Source organism: Stylophora pistillata, chromosome 5 (assembly GCF_964205215.1).
Source record: "Stylophora pistillata chromosome 5, jaStyPist1.2, whole genome shotgun sequence".
Lineage (NCBI taxonomy): Eukaryota > Metazoa > Cnidaria > Anthozoa > Scleractinia > Pocilloporidae > Stylophora > Stylophora pistillata.
The window spans coordinates 35,093,399-35,104,720 of NC_142523.1; the positions used below are offsets into that span (position 1 = coordinate 35,093,399).

Genomic DNA, 11,322 nt, shown 5'->3' on the forward strand with positions numbered 1-11,322 from the left:
AGACATTGGAGATGGAAACCTGTTTTGGGCATTTTTCTCATGACAACACAGCGACTGATGTGTCATAGCATAATTTTAGTTTTATGACAAGAATTGGAGTGCAGTTGATTACAGTGCCACTCTGAGGTCACCTCCTACATCTACAGGTGGTTTCAATTTCATATGATCTTCACTTCCCAGATTTGATTTAAATGTAACTAGTGGATTCTCCCACAAAATTTTTTCAGTTAACTTTGTCGGTAAGAGAAAGATTCCTTCCATGCAAAACTAAAAAAAGAGAATTTTACATAATTTCAAACTGGATTGATAGTGTGACAAGCTTTTGATAAATGGAGATGAGAAATTCATAACATTTGATAAAATTAGCACTGAGATGAGAGAAAAATTGAGTGTGAATTGGGACAAATGGTTTAGATTTGCAGTTATTTTTCACTCCTCAGTCAAAAGGCAAATGATGCAAGGGAACTTCGAGATCTGTTTGTGAAGGCCAGATTCGCCAGATGCAGATCAAGATTTGTTGTTCCAGTTATTCTCTTTGAGGGAAAGGTAATAAAAGTTTGTTAAACAAAACAAATTCCTAACAAGTTACTTTATTATAAATAATGGTTATTGTTAGTTACAATTCTTAAAAATTTCCTTTATCTTTGTTTTTGTTTTGTTTTTGTCCTTTCTGAAGGATAAGATTTGTGATCCTTTTTACAACAGATGAGACCTTCTCTTTGTTTTTCTTAGAGAAATTAAATCAGAAAATATAACTCTTTACTGTAACATATTAATTTTGGACTAAATCATGTCTAAATACAACAAGATGTGTGGGATATTACATGGTGGCATGGAAGTAAGAATTTTCTCTCTTGAGTGTTGAAAAATATCTTACAATTAGGTGAAGCAAACAATTGATTTAATTTTCAAGAAAAGAAGAGAAATTTCTTACCTTCAAGCAGCCATGTTATATTCTATTTCTTATATAAACACCAATGAAATACTAAGTCATTCCACATAGCAACAGTGATCGTTTCTCATGTGAAGGTAACATGTTATCTTCATATATGAAGTTATCATGTTTTTGCATCAAAGCTCACTTACGATTTCATTGGTGTTCATCTTTTAAGAACAAATAAGAATCAGATGGATAGACTTGCAAATGAAGTCACATCCAAAAAATGTTTGATTATTGATTCCTGCAAACTACCACTTAACGTTTTTCATTTTGCTTTGTAGAATATTTGCAGATCAGCTACATTATCAGGGGGACCTGAAATTTATGGTCGATCTGGATATGATCTCCTTTTTGCAGGTAAGATTGTATTTGGTAATATCTTTTCTGACTGAAGACTTTGCAGTATCTTTCTAAGAAATGAAACTCTCAATTGTAGAAATCTCTGATTCTTTGGGGATGAAATTAGGAGTGTTTCCATTATCTGACTTGTGCTGGTTTTCTGATGATCAGTAATTATTCAGGAGATATGGAAAATAAATTTTCACTCCTGAGGACATCAGTGATAGTCTTTGGTTGCTGCCAGTCCCCTAGTTGCTAATAGCTCCAGTATCCCTGAACCACAGTCAAATGAAAGTGGCATGGGGAAGAATCTGAGTCAGTTGTGCAGCAAACCCCTGATAAATGGAAAAATCCGGAACAATTGAGAAAATTGTGAAATTGGGATTGTCTGGGGTTTTTGTGACGTGTGAAAACCATCTTTAAGGCACTATCAAGATAAAGAAATTTAGCCATCCTAGCTGACAAAGTCCCCCACGAGTTGCTTTCCTATTTATTAATAAATGGTAGATGAATAATTCTAGGTGGTGAAAGTATCCCTGATAATCCACTAGAAGAAGTTAATGGAGTGAATGGCACAGGGTCTCTTTATTCAAGGTGAATAAAACTATGTATGATGTGATACAAGGATTAATATATAGACAAGTCATTTCTTTTTTGTCTTTTGTATTCTGTTTACTCACATGATCCTTGGAGAATGCTGATCTGAGCAGTGTGCAGAACACTTGTTGCATATGAACCTGGTAATGGGTTAGATCACTGTTAAGATCTCTATAACTCAGTGGCCTATTAAAATGGCTGGTCTGGGGTTCCATTCCTCTAATGCTAACAAGGAATCTAAACACACCTTTCTTTATGGCACTTTTAGTTGTCAAAACCTGTTGCAAACGATAGCTAAAACTGAACTATTTTCTAAGGCATGTGCTTTTTTCACCAGTCAGAATTCTTAGCGTTAGTGCAGCTTGCAAAAAATAAATATTACTTTTTGATTTTAATGTTAAGTGATTATTAGAATCAATGGATAAGGATGAAAGGATTTCACTCATCACTTTTTACTTGTTCACTAGCGCTAGTGGTGAATATGACTTATTTGACCGCATCCGAGGTCAGGATATCCGCTTGCTCAAAACCCTCAAAGTCAAGTACATCTGCGACTTAATGGTGGAGAAAAAGAAAGTCAAGTTTGGAATGAGGTAAGCATATCTTGTTACTACGTCAGTGCATTGTGAAGGTCACTAGACGTAAAGAATGTATTTGTTATTAAATAGATGTTTAATAAATTTGTGTTTAATGTTTTTAGGGTATCATCTTCAGAGAAGGTGGACAAAATCCAGCGATACTCAGACTTTTGTTTGTGTTCTGTTCCTTATCCAGGTATATACTATAAAAATGTTATTTTGTTCTATATTCGATATCAGGGCTCGACACTAACAGTAACCAACTAGCCACAGACTAGTAGAAATTCAGTTTTGGCTAGTGGTTTGCAATTTCCACTAGCCAGTTTGGCTAGTAAACAAACTGAAATGGTTGTAACATCTAAGTTGTCACTAGCTACTTGGCTAGTAAGTTGAAAAGTTAGTGGTGAGCCCTGGATATGTAAAATTATTCTAAACACAGGTGACTTTTGTAACATTTGAAGCAAGGTTTAAATCAAACTTAGAAAAACCACACTTTTTTACATTATTTTAATAGTGGGTTGAGTTAGCTTCAATGAATGTATGATGCTATTAATTTTGTACTGTGCTATCATGGTAACCATATCTCTTTTCATAGGCTGTGAGTTTTTCAGAGATTTCAAGGAGAATGAGTACAATGCAGATGGTTTACATTTTAACTGGAAACAGGTAAATATATCAAGGACTTTTGTACATTTTCTTTTTATTTGAAAATAGTTTATTTTTGAGATCTGCTAGGTCGTTTCCTGTAGGGGTATTGTCCTCATTTCTTTAAGAATCTTCAGCTTAGTTTTATCTTCTTTTGTAGGATTATGTAGACACAAAATTAAATGTTCCCGATTTGCTGCTGCATCGTCAAGGAATCGAATGGCACAACTACCAGGTTTGACAAGAAAACTGTTAGTCAGTAAAGAGAATGGTAATGTTTAATCAAGAAAGGATTGAGTTTTTTTTTTTGTCTGTTTTAATAGTAGGCTTACTCGTTATAAAACCAGGCTTTTGATTTCTTAACTGTTGTGATGTATTGGCTGGCAAAGAATCAATGACTTGGTTATTAAGTGGATCTTTTGAAAGAAAGGTTAACGGCCATCACAAGTTGAGAAAAAGCTCCATTGGAGGGCAAGTACTTAGAGCCTCAGTTTCACAAAATTTGCCATCAATGGCAGGTTACCAACCATTATCAAAATTTAGTTGCTCAGCAACAAAATACCTCAACAAAATGTTTCCACTATTCACGAGAATCATATAAAGACCTTTTATGTTACATCATACTGTTTGTCATTTACAAGAACTAATATTGGTCATATGATGGGGGGGGGGGGGAAATGTTCTATAACTTATGAACATCAACTGATACATAACTGTTTTGTGTAAAATTTTATCCAAGATGATTTGATATTTTGCTGCTGTTACAACATGTTGGCTCAGAGTCAATTTAAGTCTTTTTGTTTCTTTGCAGTTATGGGATCTTGTAACATTGACTCAAAACTATTTGAATCTTTTGATTAGCTGTGTCAAAGATGGTAGGTTCATCACCTCTGCTGTTTTACAAGAAAGTTGTAAATTTTCCAAGTGCAAGGCAATGACTGGTACATCTTGTCTTTTGTTTTATGCAGGGGAAGGAGGCCTGTTGATACACTGCATTTCAGGATGGGACAGAACTCCTTTATTTATTTCACTCCTTAGGATGTCTTTATGGGCGGTGAGATCATCATCTTTTGGTTTACTGGCTTTAGTTAGTAATCCACACTGAATGTTTAGAGAACATTTGAGTCGCGATTAAACAAGAAAATTTTTTTTTAAATCACGAGCCAAAATCGAGTCAATTATCCACATGTCACGAGGCTGATTAATATTCCAAGTGGGTTATTAGGCCAGTAAACTAACAAAATGTAATTTGGTTATATCAACTAAGTTGAAATTGTAAATTGGCCACCATAAAGGGTTAAAAAGCTGACGTTTTGAGTGTTAGCCCTTTGTCATCGCTCTGATGAATGGCTACCCTTCGAAACGTTAGCTTTTTAACCCTTTACGGTGGCCAATTTACAATTTCAACTCAGGTGATATTACCAAATTACCTTGTTACCCCCACCAACGCAGCGCTACAGTTTCTTTAGAAACTTTTCCCTCTTTAACAAAAAATTTATTGTGTTGCTATTCGATGATAATATTAGGAACCTAAGATTTCTATTGTGCCAAATTTGAGTATATGATGTCAGGACTTCAAATGCACCATTCCTTTTTTCATACTCTAACTGTTTTCATTGTTTATGTGAACAGGATGGCAAAATTCATCAGTCGCTGAGTCCTGCAGAGCTACTTTTCCTGACCATAGCTTATGACTGGTTCTTATTTGGGTAAAAGTTACTTACTTAAGGAAGAAAATACTCTAGAGAAGTTGCCGAATTTGCAGCACTAAAACAAGTGTATCAGATCTTCTAAAAATAGCGTGTATCTTGAAATTGGGGACTATTAAATAAAGCAGAAAATTTTTTCTTTGTGTGATTCTTCTGTGGCAAAAAGTTAAAGTTACTACACTCTTTTGTCGCTTTAGGCATGGTCTCCCTGAAAGACTTCAGCGTGGAGAAGAGGTGAGAATCTCAGTTTATATTTGAAACTGTGGCATTGACAGTAAGATCCTCTCAAATTTGTCCGGTCCCCAGCACGTGGCTTCGTTGTTAAGTTGATGGTAGCGTCCGACTGGTATCTAAAAGCACGAGTTGGAATCCGATTCAGGCTTCTTTTCTGAAATTTTAGCTCACTTGAAGTGTCTATACGGCCAACAGGGTTTTTATTGTTTTGGTATCTCTTTAACCTGTAAAAAAAGTATTCTCAAAAAAAAAAAATTGATTCTGACGCCTCTTCACCCTAAAATCGAGCTTTAAAGTTCCCGCTTCGGCCACGCCCAATGAAGTTGACCGCGTAAGGGAAGATTGGTGATGAGTGACGTCACTCCAGGAGCGTCTCGAGCGTCGTGTTGTTACTTTGCTCCAGATCAAGTGGTCCGGGTTTGAGCCCTGGCTAGGAACAATGTGTTGCGTTCTTAGGCAAGACACTTTGCTCTCATAGTGTCTCTCGTCACGCAGCAGTTTAATGAATTTAATGCTGGGTGATAACCCTGCGATGGACTATCATCCCATCCAGGAGGAGGGGGGGGGGGTAGAAATACTCCCAGTCATATCATGCTCTAGAAACTGGAGTTAAGGGCTGGCCTGATGGGCCATTTGGCTCGTAAACAGACTTAAAAGGATCATTGCAAAAAAGCATATACCAGGAAATGTTCTGTATTGTAAAAATCATGTCTTTTTTTCGCTGCATACTTATGGGTGTTTTTCTTTCAGGTTTTCTTCTTTTGTTTCAATTTCTTGAAAAACATAGCTTCAGATGACTTTTCTGTAAATTCAACTTCAACCCGGAGGTACATGTGTGTTCGTTTGTTTGGTTGTTTGTTTGTTTGTTTTTGTTGAAATTTTATAGATTTAAGATGACAAAGTGTACTTACGCCTATGTGCACGATCCTCGCAGTAAAGCACTATTTAAGCAAAAGTGAAAATCAGACCTGAAAAAATTCAGGCCTGTACGGAATTCAAACCACTGACCTCTGTGATACTAATGCAGCGCTCTACCAATTGAGCTAACAAGCCAACTGGTAGCAGGCCATCAAATTAATTCGACATAAACCCGTAAGATGATAAGTTTTTAAAGTGTACTTACTAACAATTGTTCGGATACATTCAACCTCATAAAATTTCCTTAACACAACGTGTCTACGAACAAAGCGTTACGCTTTAGGCTACGCGAATTAGGCTGTGTGAGATGTTGGTAATTTACTTATTTCTACAACGGAATATTGTTTTGCGTTCAAATTCTCTGTAAAATGGGGCGCAAATTTGTGAACTCAGGCAGGCATAAAACCTCCTGAAACAGATCTGTGTATGTATTCCTTCAACCTGTTATTCAGCGTATGTTCATGGAATGATTATCGTCAAAGACCTCTTTTGCTAACCTAATTGACCACTTTCAAAAATGGCTGCCAGATTAATATTCTTTTGTTTAAATTTAAATAAGCCTTTCTGGCCTCGCTTGAGATAATGTATTCTTTTGAATTTTGTACTGGAGAACGAGGCCAGAAAGGCTAATTTGAATTTAAACAAAAGAATATTAATCCGGCAGCCATTTATGAAAGTGGTCTATGGTCTAACAAAGTGGTACGCTTTATTTTTAGAGTTGGTGATAAGCGAAGTGATTCTATAGGTCCGTTTGATGTTGGTGCAGTTCTCTTGGGTATGTTAAGCGTGCTTGATCGTCACTGCTCTTTAAAGTGTTTTAGAAAGCTATTTAATTTGCACCCGCCTTTCAGATAGAAACGGAAAGTGAGGACGTGGTGATATGGTTATAGATAAATTCTTGTCTCTTGATAGAAGTCAAGTCTGGGAATTTATATTGGCGTGACACGAAAGTTTTAAAATGTAACATTTAACGTCCACTTCCTTTTGAATTCACATTTTCGCGATCAATTTTCAGGTGACTTGCCCTTTTTTTCGTCAAATGATACTCAGTTTATCGATTGTTACGCATGAGTTACCGAAGTCTGAGTAGTTTCGATAGCGTGACATAACATGTCTAATGTGTGACACGTTACATTTTCTTTTCTCCTGCACAGATGATCGATTGTCACGCGGGAGTAACTCAAGTCTGAGTAGCTGTAGTAGCATGACGTCAGAACAAAGAACAAGTTTCTTTATAGGCCAGGAGATAGCAGAAGATACAGAACTAGCTTCCTCCTCGTTTACTCAGTAAGTTAGTTGGTTACTGTCCGATGGTATTCGTTTCCATTGTTCCACATTGTTGAGTGATGAAAGCCTCAAATAAGTGCCTCAAATGCTGATTTGTTAATACTGTTCATTTTTGTCCTCAGTTGTAATGGCGCACGCGCAGCGTATCATTCTCCGCCTCGTTCTCACGCAGATCATGAATTTCGTCACCAGTCCACTAGTCCTCTTCCGGTACCTCGTCGGTCAAGAAAGAACTCAACTCAGTCTGATCAAGTATGGACAGGCACACTGATTATTCTAAAAATTGCAGAATCTATATCTGAGGGTTTCTCTTTTGGATCATATTTCTTTTTCTTTTCTATATTCCTTCTCTAATAAACGTTTGCCTGTTTTGAGAATTTGATGTTATGCGAAGAAACATCCAGTATAGGAAAGAGGTGTTGTGAAACATATCATGAACAACGACAAAGAGAATATATAGGAAGTTATCGCTCTTAAAAGTACATTTATCGTTCACTCGTTCGTTTACTGTTTCTACGTTGCCACTGTAATTAAACCTTTTTGTTTTTTATTAAAAGAACGGAATTTGTACCATATGTTAAATTTTCCTCATACTCTTTTTTTTCTTCGTAGAAACCATCCTTTACATGTGGAAGGTAATTCTGAATCACTCAGCTTTTTCTCGTTCTCTTCAGCGGTTAAATTTGGGTGACTTCCTTTCACTCGTGCCAAGTGAATTGAATTTTATTTTATTTCCTAGTTGGCAGCTGATATCTGGAACAGGAAGTCCGAATGGAACTACCACCGTCCGGGACTCTCCAATATCTGCGCTTGGACACGGCAGCAGCTCCACAAGCTTGTGAGATATTGAGTTTATTTTTTCTTGTTAAGTTGCCTCCGTTAAATTTTGTTTTCTTGCCGACTGTGTAGGGTGCCATATACTTGAGTAATTTTTCATTTTTAGCGTTTTAAGTAGCCAGCTTGGCTGGTGTTTAGTTACTATTGCCCTTGCCGTTCCTTATTGTCTGCCTGTCTGTTTGATTGTCTGTTTACAGAGCCGAAAGCGTGGACGAGGTCTCTGAGCGACAGATGCGTTTAGGAGCCGTCCGTAGCCTGTTTCTTCAACTTTATTTCAAGGCTGTTGGCAACACGACGAAGTACGAAGGCAGCAATTCTTTCTCAAGTATTCTCGATCAAGTAAGCGAGAAACTACGCGAAGGATGGGGCACCGTCGTTTAGGCTAATCAATTCTAATTCGATTCAAAATTTGTTTGAACACCCTCTAACCGAAAAATTGCACTTGTTCAAGTACCCAAACCGAGTTTGCTCAGTTCATGGTCATCTTTCACTCACCTGTACTCCCTTTACACTAAATGCCACATTTTAAATCTCAATCCGATCTAGAAACATCGGACAAGAGAAAGCACCTGGTGGAATGTCCATTGCGAAATTCTCATTTCTTTATTCCATCTTATACCCTGACTTACAGTTGTGCTGCGATTAAATCCTCTTGTTGTGTTAATTATCCTCTGAATCATATCTCTTTATTCAAAGAATGGAAAATTTGGAAAATTATTTTCCACCTCGTTCCACTCTCCTCCTCCTTCGCGGGAAGAAAGTGTGAGGACACTGGGAACGAGTTTGGTTTTATCAAACCAAGTCTGGCGTAGTTTTTGCTCGCTGAACCCAGTTTCTTTTCACCTAATTTTAGAGAAAATACTGGACGACGTTCTTCAAAACAAGTGAAATCACAGAACTAAACTGAATTTTACGTAGCTGTTAGATGCAGTGAAAACAGATGAACACAAACATTTTAGACCAGACCCACTAAACTTTCGACAACGATTAACTCTGAACAATTCTCAAATTAAAAAAGATCAGCGTTTAGTCCCTTTCATAAACGAACTGAACAGCCTCTTTTTCTGCAAGGGTTGTGAGAGGCTGTGTGAGCAATCTTCTGAGCGAGCGATTGGTAACTAGTGCAAAGCGCAAGGGACCTTGGAAGGAATTAACAACTATGCTTTCCCTTCCTTTTGCGGCCCATAATTTGTGGCCCATAATTTTGTAAGTAGAGAGAGGTCTGGGCAAGAGGCTGCTGTAAGACCAGGCAAATCTTATGAAAAGGAAGAAAATTACGAAAACAAAATTAGTATCTAATTGTTGTTAGTAACGAATATTTGTTATTCAGAAGAACATTGGAAGTTTTCTATCGCGAACTAGAGGAGTGGATGTATCGGTGAAAAAATTAAGTCTTAAGAAAAAATGCATTACTTGTAATGGTAAATTGTTTATAGTCCTCCCAGAAAAAAAAAAATTGTCGTTAATTACATTGAAGAACTCATGACCCCTGATAATACACACATCCTAATATATTCACATTTAAGATACAGTTTGAAAGTTGAAGTTCTTGATTATCTATAAGAGCATTTTTTTAAGTTACTTCACATCTAATATCAAAAATAAATTTTGTTCTCAATATTTGTCTCAGAATCTAGCAAGTGTCGTAAGGTTTGTTGTCATTTGAGAAGGTTCTGTAGATTTTTTTTCACCCTTTCACTCCCGAGATCTCATTAGTAACTGTCCATCACACAATTCTATTGATGTTAGTTTGGAGAATCTGTTACTCGATCATTTAATTATCCCCAAGTTTATATTATTCCTGATTCTCATCACTTGTCTGGTTGTTGTCTTATTGACATTGTACGGAGAAATTCTTTCTTGGCCTTTTGTTAGAGTTAAATGGTTAACAGATCGAATGGTAGTAATATTTACCTAAGAACATAGTCGTGGGTCCGTGGTGGTCCGAATCAAATTCGTGTAGATTGTGATAAAGTCTTATCTCTTCGTGAGAGGCGAACTTCTCCCGAGTATTCTCTCTTGTCAGAATTCCTACAATGTTTATTTCGACTGAGTTACATAACATACATACATATGTTAATTGACCACTCCCCATGGGGGCTTTTCAGGGCCAATTCCTACCCAACAACCACCCCAGGGGAGGACATCCATCACACAGTAATCTCGTGCGTGGGAAGTTAGCGTCTCCTACCCCTAACCGTGCAGGAGACGGGACCTCCATTTATTCGCCCCAATCCGAGAAGACTAGAGTATCTAACCATTTCTTGTTAAAGAAAGGTAGCATATTCTTCTCACTTGTTTTAAGACCTCGAGTGTTGGTCCGGCCGGGTCTCCAACCCTCGACCTCCCGCACAACAGTCCAAGCAGCGCACTATCCATTGAGCTAACTGGGAGGCGGTTGCATTATGCGTTGCATTAGGAGTTGCATTAGGAGTTGCGTTAGGAGTTGCATTATGAGTTGACTTTTATTTATTTATTCATTTAGTTTGACCTTTTGGGCCGTTGAAATCTGTGTGATTTCTAATGTTCGCTTCATTAGCAATTTTGTCGCTGACAATATTTACCTCAGCAAACCTTCCCTCTGAATGTGTTTAAAGAGCGCTCAAAGCGTTATGTTCTTGTTGCTGAGTCAGAGTTCGATTGGAACGAAACGGGAGTAAAACAAATGAAAGAAATGGAAGAGAATATGGTGGAAATTTGGGCGGGGTGGACGCGGTTCCAAATGATCGCAACAATTCTTTGGATGAATCCCAATTTTCTAATCAGAAAGGGGAGCGATGAATAAAAACGAAAAAAAAACAAAAAACAAAAAAAAAGTGGGCGATTGGAGATAACAAACAAGCATGAATTTGTCTGGATAAGAAGTGTTGGGCAAAGGCCCTACTGCACCGGGCGAGCGTTTAAAAATGCTGCTTAGCTGGGGGCTGAAGAAGGGGCGGGAATTTAGCCGTGTTTCAACTCTAGGGGATCGGGAGGGTCGGGCCCCGGTTTCATATTGACTCATGTGAGAAGCACGTGATTCAAGTAGGCCGTGTAGAGTGTGAGCCTTCGCTCTTAAGTTCCTGAATCGAGTTATTCATATTGCGAATTGAGATAGCAGCCTGCCGTGGTTCTTCGCCAGAACTTAAGAATTGCTGCCTCTGCTGAACGGTTTCGGAATATTTAAAACGGTAAGCTTGATATTCTTGTGATCACTGATAGGACGATGCAAAGCAATTTAATTCTCAAAGCGGAAAAA

The 11,322-nt window shown here is 37.7% G+C and overlaps 1 protein-coding gene across 2 annotated transcripts in view; it reads left to right on the forward strand.

Annotated features, from left to right (window-relative positions):
• LOC111332470 (phosphatidylinositol-3,5-bisphosphate 3-phosphatase MTMR14) overlaps positions 1 to 11,322 on the forward strand; it is a 29,928-nt gene that overhangs the window by 1,145 nt on the left and 17,461 nt on the right. The window contains exons 4-21 of one of the 2 annotated variants that reach the window (XM_022937811.2): positions 441 to 546; positions 1,222 to 1,297; positions 1,801 to 1,873; positions 2,344 to 2,469; positions 2,577 to 2,650; positions 3,050 to 3,120; positions 3,260 to 3,334; positions 3,911 to 3,974; positions 4,068 to 4,153; positions 4,732 to 4,808; positions 5,006 to 5,042; positions 5,793 to 5,869; positions 6,677 to 6,735; positions 7,115 to 7,247; positions 7,370 to 7,499; positions 7,860 to 7,882; positions 7,987 to 8,085; positions 8,282 to 9,702. In XM_022937811.2, the coding sequence (XP_022793546.1) occupies positions 441 to 546; positions 1,222 to 1,297; positions 1,801 to 1,873; positions 2,344 to 2,469; positions 2,577 to 2,650; positions 3,050 to 3,120; positions 3,260 to 3,334; positions 3,911 to 3,974; positions 4,068 to 4,153; positions 4,732 to 4,808; positions 5,006 to 5,042; positions 5,793 to 5,869; positions 6,677 to 6,735; positions 7,115 to 7,247; positions 7,370 to 7,499; positions 7,860 to 7,882; positions 7,987 to 8,085; positions 8,282 to 8,465 (1,570 nt within the window). In that variant the 3' untranslated portion in view covers positions 8,466 to 9,702. Of the gene's footprint in view, positions 1 to 440; positions 547 to 1,221; positions 1,298 to 1,800; positions 1,874 to 2,343; positions 2,470 to 2,576; positions 2,651 to 3,049; positions 3,121 to 3,259; positions 3,335 to 3,910; positions 3,975 to 4,067; positions 4,154 to 4,731; positions 4,809 to 5,005; positions 5,043 to 5,792; positions 5,870 to 6,676; positions 6,736 to 7,114; positions 7,248 to 7,369; positions 7,500 to 7,859; positions 7,883 to 7,986; positions 8,086 to 8,281; positions 9,703 to 11,322 lie in introns of those variants that run through there. The other variant, XM_088762235.1, reaches the window with a different exon arrangement.